Source organism: Ailuropoda melanoleuca, chromosome 4 (assembly GCF_002007445.2).
Source record: "Ailuropoda melanoleuca isolate Jingjing chromosome 4, ASM200744v2, whole genome shotgun sequence".
NCBI classification, from domain to species: domain Eukaryota; kingdom Metazoa; phylum Chordata; class Mammalia; order Carnivora; family Ursidae; genus Ailuropoda; species Ailuropoda melanoleuca.
This window is the reverse complement of record NC_048221.1, coordinates 10868013-10881572: the sequence shown is the minus strand read 5'-3', so window position 1 is coordinate 10881572 and position 13560 is coordinate 10868013. Positions and strand designations below refer to the sequence as shown.

The 13560-nt window shown below is 40.1% G+C and overlaps 1 protein-coding gene across 1 annotated transcript; it reads right to left on the bottom strand.

The window, feature by feature from the left end:
* Positions 1–1737: 1737 nt before the first annotated feature.
* On the bottom strand, positions 1738–2669 carry LOC100482899 (olfactory receptor 7A5). Its single transcript, XM_002930953.2, is given in 3 exon segments — positions 1738–1854; positions 1856–2255; positions 2257–2669. Coding segments are annotated over 3 exon segments (930 nt in total).
* Between the last annotated feature and the right edge of the window lie 10891 nt (positions 2670–13560).

Here is a 13560-nt window from a genome sequence, read left to right as displayed (position 1 = left end):
GCATACATGGGGGAAGGGATTATATAGGAAATCTCTGAACCTTTTTCTCAATTTTGCTGTGAACCCAAAACTGCTCTAAAAATAAAATCTATTAAAAAATAAATAAAAGATTTTATTTATTTATTTGAGATAGAGATAACAAGAGAGAGCAGAGCAAGAAGGAGGGGCAGAGAGAGAAACAGGCTCCCCGCTGAGCAGGGAGCCCTACATGGGACTTCATCCAAGGACCCTGGGATCATGACCTGAGCTGAGGGCAGGCACTTAACAGACTGAGCCACCCAGGTGCCCAATAGATGAGATTTAAATAATTCTCTGTGTGTCTAAACGAATGTGTGTGAATGTGTTTATTTGAGATAAAGATATATGCAAATGTATACACACATATACATACTTACTTACCTAACCTGGAATGTTTCTTTGGGACTCAACAGGTGCTTCTACAAAAGATGTGACCTAAATCACATGATTGTACAGGAATTCAATCTCTCTAATGAGCCATCCTTTGATCCTGAGGATATATATGGTTGATATATAATGGATGATATTGGTTTTTTCAATCATTGCCCATTTAATGGTTATGAAAAATTTAGAAAAGGGATATTTCATTTAGACCAGAGGAAAGAGTCCTATTTCTATGTAACAGAAAGACGAAGATGATTCAGTAAGACACCATAAACATGCCAACCAATTCTTCACCCCAAGGGGGAAAACCCAATTCTTGTACAGGGACACCAAACCATACTTCAGTGAGTATGAGTATTTTATGACAGCATATAATTTCAATTTTTCTTCATCATAGTTAAGATTTTCCCTGGTTCAAAGGCCATATGAAGTTAATATATTTATTCTAATATGTGTTTCTGTGTAAACTACACTTGGAGACATGTACTTGGCCATCATTGTGGTAGGCACGGTGGACACAGCTGGGTAGGAGAACATGATCCCCATAAGGAGAATGAAAATCAGTTACTCCCTATAGGACAAACTGTAAGCTAGTCTACATTGTCAGGATGAGCAGTGAAGGCAGTGATGGACAAAGTATTGATGTATCTGAGACAGAAAGACTGGGATCTTATACTTTCCTTTATTATAAAACTATATAAATGGCCATAGTTTCAAACTAGTTTTTTTCTATAAGAATAATATGACTCATGACTACCCTTTTAGGAAAATAAGAGAAAATTACTTGGGATCATATATCTTCTTTGAGTAGGAAGTATTCTTTTAAAAATATTATTTATTTATTTGAGAGACTGAGAGAGAGAGAGAGAACACCAGCAGGGGAGTGGCAGAGGCAAAGGGAGAAGAAGGCTCCAACAAAGCAGGGATCCCAATGTGGGACTTGATCCCAGATGCCGGGATCATGACCCAAGCTGAAGGCAGATGCTTAAGTGACTGAGACACCCAGGTGCCCAAGTAGGAAGCATTCTTAAGAAATCCATGATATTCCATGACATAAATGAGAATTTCCAAATATTTTTGATCAAGGCTGGAAAAAACTTTGAAAAACTAGGAAATGGAGAAAGGGGAAAACTGTATATCAGACAGAGCAGAAGCCTAATAAAGTGAGTTACTTAAATGTATGGAGAAGTTGAATTCAAAGAAATGGAAATTCCAGGAAATAAATAGAAGGAGCAGATTCTACTTCCACACCTGATCAAAGAATGACAGTTTTTGGTTCCGAGGCTGGGAGCCCTGCAATCATGGGCAATTCTTCAGCCCCAGGAAGATGGGCCCTTACATCACTGGAACCCCAATGATTCCTTTCAGAGCCCTCTTTATGTCTTTGTTCCTCAGGCTGTAGATGAAGGGGTTCAGCATGGGTGTGACCACCGTGTACATCACCGAGGCCACCTGCACTTGCGTGGGAGCTCTGGGTACCAGCAGAGCTCAGGTACACACCGAGCATCGTGCAATAAAATAAGGAGACAACAGAGAGGTGAGATGCACAGGTGGAAAATGCTTTGTACTTGCCTTGAGCTGATGATATTCTGTGTATGGAGCAAACAATCTTAGAATAAGAGTAAAGGATCCCAGCAAAAGGACCCCCACCCAGCAGGACAGCTGCAAAATACATCACCAAGTTATTAAGTAAGGTGTCAGAACAGGCAAGTTGGATCATCTGATTGAGTTCACAAAAAAAGTGTGGGATTTCGAAGTTTGTGCAGAAGGACAGCCGCAACATCATTAAACTCTGTAACAAGGAAGTCAGGATAGAAATGATCCAAGACACCAGAACCAGGAGTCCACAGAGGCAGGTTCATGATGACCGTGTAGTGCAGGGGGTGACAGATGGCCACAAAGCGGTCATAGGCCATCACACTCAGGAGAAAGACATCTGACACGGCAAAGAGTATGAGGAAATAAATCTGTGCGACACAGCCATCATAGGTTATGACTTTGCTCTGAGTCTGGATGTTCCACAGCATCTTGGGGACGGTGGTAGAGGTGAAACAGATGTCTACAAAGGACAGGTTGTTGAGGAAGAAGTACATGGGGGTGTGGAGGTGAGAGTCAGAGCTGACGGCCAGGATGAGGAGCAGGTTTCCACACACAGTGATCAGGTACATGGAGAGGAAAAGCCCAAATATCAGGCGTTGCAGTTCTGGATCCTCTGATAGTCCCAGAAGGTGAAACTCTGAAATTTTTGTATCATTTCCTGGTTCCATGTGGTGGAGATGACTTCAAGGACAGAAGCGAATAGCATGACTAATTTTCACAAATCTTGTATTACTCTGTGTTTTTAAATGATACTTTAAAAAATTTGTATTCTAGAAATTCACTTTAATATGTTATGCATGGATATGGTCCCTTTAAGGAGATTCCCTGTGCCACCATAGTTATGGAATTTTTGTTCTAATCACTTGCCCCCCCCAAAAGGCCATGTATTCTGCAGTTTTAATTTAAAAATTATTCTAAATTTCAGAAATATAAATATGTTCTGACCACATTTTAGGCATTGTGTAGGTAAGGAGTATAGGGTGGTAAGGAACAAAAGTCCCCATCATTCAACGATGGAGAAAGAATACATTAACAAATAAGAAAATTAAATAGCATTTCAGGTGGTGGCAGGTGGAATGAAGAAAATGGGAAAAGTAGAGAGTGAATAGCTATTTTCATGGGTCTGTAAGCCATTCTGCAAACAAGGTGACAATGGAACACAGACCTCAAGTAAGACAGAGGGGTAGATGAAGGAATATGGGGGAGGTGTGTGTCTGGCAGAGGGAATGACCAGTGCAAAGGCCCCGAGGAAGGTACTTGTTTCCAATGTTCACTTCAAAGAAGCAAAGCCATTGCTTCAGGGGAATGAGCAGGAGGGAGACTGAGGAGAGACACTGTCAGACATGCTGAGGAGGGAAGTGGCCTCTCTGCTACCTCTGAACCCTCGAGGCACAGGGACTTCCTTGTCCACACTGCCTTTCCCACTGCATTCATCGTGTTGCAAAGACATCCCAGGAATTGAACAAGATCCCCTCTTAGTGGCCTCTCTTGATCGAGTTCTGGCACCTGTGTTGTGTCACCTTGGGACTTATGAGTCCTGGCACTCTACTGTGGGGACAGCTCACACTCCACAGTCACACACCCACAGGACACCATGGCCCCCTGGTTTGTGTTATTCCCCTGTCTTCTCAGCCCCACCATCCTGATTATGCCAGGAATGGATCCAGCCCAAGTAGCCAGATCACCGATCTTTCCCCTGAAAAGTGCAGAAATGCCAATTCTTAAGCCTCCCATGGAAAAAATAATATACATAAACATTAAGAGATATGTATATATATATTTATATTGTACTCCCCCCAAAATGAGCAAAATGATAAGCCAACACTTCACAAAAGGAAGTATACACAGAAAACAAAAGTTGGGCATTTTTATATCAAGCATAGATGGCTTATTTTTCCTGTACTTCCTTCATCATTATTTGGCTGTTTCTTTTATATGTGGTCTCATAGAGGATGAGGTTAGTTGTTTACTCCCTTATCTTATGTGCATCTTTTCACTGATATTCTTGGGCTTTGGGTATTGGTCTGTCATTTGACATTTCTAAGGAGCACTCTCTAATCCTCAAACTGGATTTCATCCAGTGAGCAAAGGGGTCCACAGTCCATGCTCTATAATCTTGCCCACACCATGACAATTCTATTGTTTTGTACTCAGTAATTTTCTTCATATCATTCTGTCTTCAGGCATCATATCATACACACATTTATTTCATTATGCTCTGTCCTCACTGTTATGATACATGATTCAAAAGTGCATGGACTTCACTTTCCTGGTTCACATTTGTTTTTTTTCAGCAAGTTATGTGAATATATGTGCTTAGTATAAAAAGACCTAAGAATATGAAAAGTTATAGAATTGAAAGAATGAAGGGATCACAAAACCAGGCTACAATATAAAATGAGTAGTTTCAAAACAGCTGTCCTCGGTGAATGTGTATGAAAAACCAAATTGAACTGAAATGGGATATAAAATAGCAATTATCAATGATATCAATGTGGATTAACAAGTAAATTGGAAAAAAGCCTAGATATGAAAGAATATAACATGTAATATTTCTAGAATGTTATGGCCCACGGCAGATCCTCAGTTTTTATTTGTTATATGTGTCAGGAATTAGGTCTCAATGTATAAGGACATTTGCTACATGGCAAGGTTATATTTCTGATTCATTGGAAAAAGATGAGTTGCTAAATAAATGCTGGCATATAGGGATATCTATTTGAAAGAATATGAAATCGGTCCCCGTCTCAGATCTTACTAAAACTCAGAGGATTATGACTGGGGTGTTGGACTCACCTGGCTGGGGTGTCTGACAGGCAGGTCACCATGTGGAAACCTGAATTCCTCCCTGGACAGCAGGTGATAGAGACTCAAGCTCTGATCTCAGCAGAGACAGCAGGAAGCTCTGCAGCATCTGCCCCAGCCAGAATTAGGACCTGCAACAAACAGACAAGAAGCATGGCTCTTCCCTACAGGGTTGCACAGGCTGTCAGACTGGAAATGAGGAAGTATTTACAGCTCCCTGTATCTGCTCATTAGGCACACTTCTGTCTTGTGACTCAGGCCTCTACACACATGATTCCTAGGGGGAAAAGTCCTCTGGACTGAAAGGATATTTTCCTATTGAATCTCAGTTCCCAAAAGACAGGGTTAGAGGTCAAGTGAATCCAGTTTTTGGTGATTTTTTTTTCCCTTTTACTCCCTTTCCCTGAACTTGCCCCCTTCTTGATGTATGAATCTTCTAGTATTTTACCTCACCACCAATTTGTAATTTTCTCCAAGTCTAAGACCTAATAACCTGCCTGGATTAGGTCTCTTTATCTTCAAATCATTGACCTGTGGTGGGGACCCAGCCATGCTATCTCTGGAAAGGGTCTATTTTTCTTTTCAATAAGGCAAAAAAGTGGGTTCTTCTGCTAATTAACCTTGGCCACTACACACATTGGCTTCAAACACATTTACTATTACAATTAGGACTTTTTTACTTTCCACAGTTAAGAGCTGTCACTTAGTCCTTTGTCATAAAATGGTTGTAATTATAACAGATGAGTTTAGATCTTTTTATGTACTCTAACATTCACTTGTATCTCATAGGGATTGTTTGATTTAATTTCTATGAATATCTTATCCCTGAGGAAGTAGATTTATGGGCTCCAATCTACATTGTAGACATGGTGCTTGGTTCTGCCTAGTGATCTGTCCACATGGAATATCCGAGTATCTGGTGGCCTTGAGTGTCATTCGTTCAGGATGCTTCTAGTTCTCAAACTCTGTGGCACTGGTTTCAACCAGAAAATAATTTGCCCCGGGGATGTCTGGTGATGTCTGAAGGGATGCTGCTGAACACCTACAATCCAAAGGAAAGCACCCCCAAATTGTCATCATCCTGTCACAAATGTTAACCATAAAACATGAGAAATCCATCTAGCCCAGCATCTCTCCAACTTCAATGTGCCTGTGAATCCACACAAGTCCCACTACAAAGGCAGAGTCTGATCACAGGGCCTGGGTGGCCCAGAGATCCTGCATTTGTAGCAAAGTCTCGGGTGATGTTAATGTGCAGGTCCTGGTGCGTGGAGCACTCTTTGGTTAGCGGAGCTGTGATCCCATGTTAGAGTTAGGTGTAGGGAGATTTTAGGCTTTTGTACCAAATATTGTCATTGCATGAAATTTTTAATAAACCAGGTATTCACTCATTCTTCAGGCTGTGTAAACTCTGTATGGTGCTTTCATAAGTGACCAAGATAATACACTTATGAAAAAGACTTTGTAGTAGGCAGAATAAGGCCCTCCCAAATGTGTCCACATCTTAACCCCTGGTAGCTTCATGTTTTTAAGATTTTATTTAAATTCAATCTAGTTAACATTTAGTGTATTATTAGTTTCAGGGCTAGTATTTAGTGATTCATCAGTTGTGTATTAAGACCCAGCGCTCATTACATCACATGGCCTCCTTAATGTCCATCACCCTGTTACCCCATCTCACCACCTACCTCCCCTCCAGCAACCCTCAGTTTGTTCCCTGTAGTTAAGAGTCTGTTTTGTTTTGCCTCCCACTCTGTTTTTATCTTATTTTATTTTTCCCTTCTTTCCCCTATGTTCATCAGTTTTGTTTCTTAAATTTCACATATAAGTGAAATCATATGGTATTTGTCTTTTTCTGACTGACTTCTCCTACTTAGCATAATACACTCTAGTTTCAAATGGCAAGATTTCATTCTTTTGATGGGTGAGTAACGCTCCATTGTATATATGTACCACATCTTCTTTATCCATTTATCGGTTGATGGACATTTGGACTCTTTCCATATTTTGCCTTTGTGGACACTGCTTCTATAAACATTGGGGTTCATGTGCCCCTTCAAATCACTATGTTTGTATCCTTTGGATAAATTCTTAGTAGCGCAATTGTTGGGGCCTAGGGTAGACCCATAACCAGAAAGAAATTGAATCAGTAATAAAAAATCTCCAAACAAACAGAAGTCCAGGGCCAGATAATTTCCAGGTAATTCTAACAAACATTTAAAGAAGAATTAATACCTATTCTTTTGAAACTGTTCCAAAAAGTAGAAATGAAAGGAATACTTCCAAACTCATTTTATGAAGCCAGTGTTACCTTCATACCAAAATCAGACAAAGACCACACTTAAAAGGAGAATTACATACCAATATCCCTGATGAAGATGGATGAAAAAATTCTCAACAAGATATTAGCAATTCAGATCCATTGGTACATTAAAAGAATCATTCACCATGACAAAGCCACATTTATTCCTAGGTTGCAAGGGTGGTTGAAAATTCGAAAATCAATCAAAGTGATATACCACATTAATAAAAGAAAAGAACTATATGATCTCCTCAATAGAGGCAGAAAAAGATTTGACAGAATATAGCATCCTTCCTTGATAAAAACCCTCAAGACAGTAGGAATAGAAGGTACATATCTCAACATCAAAAAGGCCATATAGGATAGACCCACAGCTAATGTCATTCTCAATGGGGAAAAATGGAGAGCTTCTCCCCTAAGGTCAGAAATGTGACAGGGATGTCCACTGTCATCACTGTTGTTTAACCTAGTACTGGAAGTCCTAGCCTCAGCAATCAGACAACAAAAAGAAATTAAAGGCATCCAGATCAGAAAGGAAGGAGTCAAAATTCACTCTGTTCAGACAACATGATATTCTATGTAGAAAACCCAAAAGACTCCACCAAAAAATTGGTAGAACTGTTACAGGGATTTAGCAAAAGTCTCAGGATGTAAAGTCAACACACAGATGTCCATTGCATATTATGCAACAACAATGAAGTAGCAGAAAGAGAAATCAAGGAATGGATCCCATTTACAACTGCACCAAAAACCATAAGATACCTAGGAATAAACCTAACCAAAGAGGTAAAGGATCTGTATTCTGAAAACAGTAGAACACTTATGAAAGACATTGAGGAAGACACAAAGAAATGGAAAAACATTTCATGCTCACAGATTGCAAGAACAAATATTTTTATAATGTCCATGTTACCCATAGTATTCTACACATCCAATGCAATCCCTATCAAAATACCATCAACATTTTCACAGAGCTGGAATAAACAATTCTGAAATTTGTATGGAACCGGAAAAGACCACAAAAAGCTAAAGTAATGTTGAAAAAGAAAACCAAGGGGCACCTGGGTAGCTCATTTGGTTATGCAGTCAACTCTTGACTTAGACTCAGGTCATGTTTTCAGGTTCTGGGATCAATCAAGCCCAGTGTCAGGTTTCTCACTCAGTGGGGCATCTAGTTGGGATTCTCTTTCTTTTTCTCCCTCTGCCCCTTCCCTTGCTTGTGCACTCTCTCTCTCTCTCTCAAATAAATAAATAAAATAATAAAAATAAATAAATAAATAAATAAATATTTAAACAAAAAGAAAAAAAAGAGAAAAAGGAAACCAAAGCTAGAGATATCACATTTCTGGACTTCAAGCTGTATTACGAAGCTGTAATTATCCAGACAGTATGGTAATGGCACAAAAAAAGGCACATAGATCAATGAAACAGAATAGAGAATCCAGAAACAGACCCTCGAATATATGGTCAGCTTATCTTTGGCAAAGCTGGAAAGAATATCCAATGGAAAAAAGACAGTCTCTTCAACAAATGGTGTTGGGAAAACTGGACAGCCGCATGCAGAAGAAAGAAACTGGACCACATTCTGACACCATACACAAAGATAAACTCAAAATGGATGAAAGTCCAAAATGTGAGATAGGAATCCATCAAAATCCTAGATGAGAACAGAGGCAGCAACCTCTTTGACCTCAGCTGTGACATGTCTTATTAGACTTGTAGCTGGAGGCAAGGGAAACAAAAAAAAAAAAGTGAATTATTGGGATTTCATCAGGATAAAAAGTTTCTGCAGGGCAAAGGAAACAGTCAACAAAACTCAAAGGCAACCTATGGAATGGAAGAAGATATTTGCAGATGACGTATCAGATAAAGGGTTAGTATCCAAGATAAATAACCTCAAACTCAACATGCCAAAAACAGAAAATCCAGTCAGGAAATGAGCAGAAGACATAAACAGACATTTCTCCAAAGAACACATACAAATGGCCAACAGACACATGAAAAAATCCTTAACATCACCCATCATCAGGGAAATACAAATCAAAATCACAATGAGATACCACCTTGCAACTGTCAGAATGGCTTAAACTAATAACTCATGAAACAGCAGGTGGTGGTGAGGATGTGGGAAAGGGGAAACTCTAGCACCAATGGTGGGAATGCAGGCTGGTGCAGCCTCTCTGAAAACAATACGGAGGTTCCTCAAAAAGTTCAAAATAGAACTATCCCCAGTACCTTTAAAGTGTTATTTTTTATAGCAAAGAAAGATTAAGGTAGCAGATCAAACAGGGTTGCTAATCAGCTGCCATTAAGATAAAAAAATTAGCTATGCTTGTCCAGGTGGGATGAAGGTAATCACTACGGTCCTCCAAATGTTGATGAAGGAGACAAAAGACTGTTGTCAGAGAGATTTTGAAAATGCCACTCTGCTGGCTCTGAAGGTGGAGGAGGAGCCATGAACCAAGAAATGCAGGTGGCCAAAAATTGAGACTAGAATTGGAAAGAAAACAGACCCTCCCTTGAGCCTCTAGAAGGAACTCACCCTTGCTAACATCTTACTGTTAGCGGTATGAGACTCTCTCAAGCTTCTGCCTCCAGAACTGTAAGCACATATGTGATTGTTTTAAGCAACTAGTGTGGGGATATTTTACAGCATCAGGAGGACTCTCATACAGACATAGTCAATATAATTATTTGATGAAATTAAGTTTAATCTTTCCAATTCACTCATAGCTTCCCTTGGATGAAGGCAATTTACATGTAAAGAATCCACATTAATTAGAAAAAAAATTAAATCAATTTGGAGATATTCTGTCCCATCAGCTGGTACAGTGAATTCCTCGTGACATAAATTTGCCTGTGGTCTGATTCTGAGGCCTTTGGGGCAGTGACATAGGAAAGGAACCCAGGATCAAAATTAAGGTCACTCATTGTAATTTATGACTTTGTGTCTATATATCTCCATCCTTTTATTTCATGTTGATTCAACCATTCGTTCTTTTGAGTCCTATCCTCTCCAACCTTTCCTCAGGTTTCCTTTCAACACAAAAGATGAAATCAAAATTGTCTCTGTGTGTACACATGTGGCGAGTGTGCTTATTTGAAAGAAAAATGTGTACAAACACACACACACACACGTCACAACCACCATACTGGACTGTTTTCTTAGGAGTAAAAAATGAATTTCCATACATTTCATTCTTTCTTACAGGATTCATTTAACATATACTGCCTTGAAAAATGAGAAAAGAGGCTCAGAGAACTTGAATTTTTAATAATTACCTAACAAAGCAGTCGAAGCTTACCTAACAGTCTTATACACAAATGGAAGCTTGCACTATGTACTCTTCATTCTCATGTAGCTCCTTTAATTCTTCAAATTCTATACTTTAAATATGCAGTTTATTGTGTGTCATTATACTCCAATAATTGAATTAAGTGGAAAATATCTATGGCACATGGATAAGGGAAGGATCTAGAACACAGGCAGCTGACTCTCCATTGAAGTTTGGGAGAGAGTTCTTCTAACATGTAGGAAAGTGGCATGAAATTCAAACAATTCATGTAAGTTCATTTAATTTCTAAATAGAAGAATACCTTACCTATAGAAATGTAGAATAAGACCGTGAATTGGCTGAGACAGAAAAGCACTACAGCCACACACAACACCGTTCATGAACCTTAGAAACACAATTTAGAGATTCACTCCTGACCACAGACCCCCGAGGAGCCGAGCAGAGATCAGAAATGCTTCCCAGAAATTAATGCCATTTGATTGTAAAGACATTATTGATGAGGAGAACAAAGGCAAGAGAAATGCAGGTAAAAGTCAATCTCCTTACAATCTGCAGCCCCTGATGAATCCCTCAGACATTCAGACCTTGACACCACCCCAGGAACTCATGGCTGCCTTGATGTTAATATTTCATTAGAGACTGACAGCAACCTTATCTTGACAATAGCCAGACCTCTAAGGTCCTGTAAACCTCACATTCAGCATCCAGAAATTCCTTAGAAACTTATATTATCTCTATCCCCTCCCTCCACAAACTCAAAAGTATGAATCAGCCACTCTTTGCAATCCCAGTGCAGTTTGTCCTGCCCCCAGGTACTGTCCCCATACTATAATAAAAGCAACTCTTTGCACCAAAATTGTCTCAAGAATTCTTTCTTGGCCATTACATTCGGCCACTCCATATCAATATGATATCGCATTTGACAAGGACAGCCTGTTACTGAGCAAGAGCCGACTGACACAATAATCTAAGTGAACAGACCTGAGGCAGTTAGAACATGTGCTGCTTTTTATTTGTGGCATATGATCTGAGAAATGAGGACAGTGGTCATGATCTTTCTGTTATTCAAGTTTATTTCCGATGACTTTATGAGCAGGTGACTATATGTGGGCTTCCTTCTGGGTCACTGGGACAGTTTGAAGGACGTGCATGTTTGTGCAGAAGAACTGGTGCCCCTGAACCACACGACCAGCAGGACATCAGCTCTCCCAGCCTTGATCATGCAGGTGGAAGAGATTTCTGAGCAGGAAGGAGGCAGAGAATGGATGATGCTGATACTGTTCATTTGCCATCCCTTAGTATTTGTGACAAATATTAGGAAAAGGGAGTCATTTTGTGTAACCATAGAGAGAGTCATATTAGCAGGAAGCATTGGATATTTTCAAGTAGAAACAGGAAGATAACAGGTGATGAAACACAGAAGACTCTAACCAACCCTTCACCTCAATGAATAAACCCCCTCAGTTATGGACACCCATCTTCCATGCTTTGGTAAATAGATTCACAGCATGAACTACGATGTAAAAAAAGAAAGAAAGAAAAAAAAAGAAAAGAAGAAAGAAATATTTTGTGTGATAAGAAAATGAGTGTTTTGAAATTTTGCTTCATTGTACTTATGGTCATCCTGACACTGAGAACATGGAAGGTCAATCTATTTATTCAAATTTGTCTTTCCATGTCGACTGCCCCGGGACAGATCTTGTTAATCAGTGTTTGCCAGCGGCGATGGCTGGCGTTCTGGATACTGAGCTGAATCACAGTAGAAATAAAAGAAGATGAAAATTGAGAGGGAGGCAAACCATAAGAGAAGGTAATTCTAGGAAACAAACTGAGGGCTGCTGGAGGGGAGGAGTGTGGGGGATGTGGTAACTGGGAGATGGGCATTAAGGAGTCACATGATGGGATGAGCACTAGGTGTATGCAACTGATGAATCGGTAAATTCTACCTCTGGGGGCGGGGGCAGGAAGACACTGGTTAGGAAACACAGGAGCATGTTTGTAGAGTAAGTGTCTGAAATTAAGCTTTGGATTTCGGAGGCACGCAATTCAAGGACAACCATGGTGAATAAACACATTGTCAGGTGTGGGACACTATTACCAGTAAGCCCTCAGGCTGCCCCCAGCTGTGAAGTACCTCTTCAGATAGCACTGGGTCACCTTGATACTGACACATGAGTGACCCTGCTTTTCCCTTTCAGCATCCAAACTCTAATTGTATAAGATTATCCAATAAAGCATGAACCCACAAACCCCTATATACTCTGGCCATGGACCCTAATAAAGACAGATCCCTCAATAATGCTCTCTCTCCCTCTCAATGCCTCTCTCCCCCTCAGAGACCTTCCAGAATGGCCTTTGGGCATCCCATGTGCCCTCCAGGACCTGTGAGGAATAGACCTGGTTTTGTTAGAGTTCTCTGATGGGTGTTGCTGAGGCCTGTCTTGCAATCACAGTAAGAACCCAAGGGCTGGTGCAGCCACAGCAGAGGCTCTGGTCAGGGAAGCATCTGTGGGAATGTCCACAAGCACAGGGCACAGGGGGTGCCCGGACTTTCCTAGCCTGAGCATCCTTGTTGGTAGCCTGAGATGTAAAGGGAACAAGGTAAGAGTCCACATGATCAAGAAGAGGAGTAAAGGTAGCGATGTAAAAAGACTGAGAGACACTAGGTGAAAACTGGGGTTTTGTATTCTCTACAATAAGGTCATGAGAAGGGTTTAGTGGCCAAGGTAGTTTCTTCCATATGAAGAATACAACCCACGATTATTCTTTTGGGAAATCTAGGGAAAATTTACTTGGCATGGTATGCATGATTTGAAATGAAATTAGTTAGAAGAAACCCAACTTGCCCCTTGGAAGATACAGAAATTTCCAGGCATTTCTGGCTCAATGTTTGGGAAAGCATTAGGAATATATGAAGATGGACAAAGGGGAACCTGCCTGTGTATGAGACAGAATAGAAGGTTAATAATGTGAGTTATAAAATGTGTGGAAAGGTTAAATACAAACAAATGGAAATTCCAGGAAATAAATAGAAGGAGCAGTTTCTACTTCCACAGTCTGATCAAAGAATGGCAGTTCCTGGCTCTGAGGCTCTGAGCCCTGCAATCATGGGCACTTCTTTTTTTTTATATATTTTATTATTATATTATGTTAGTT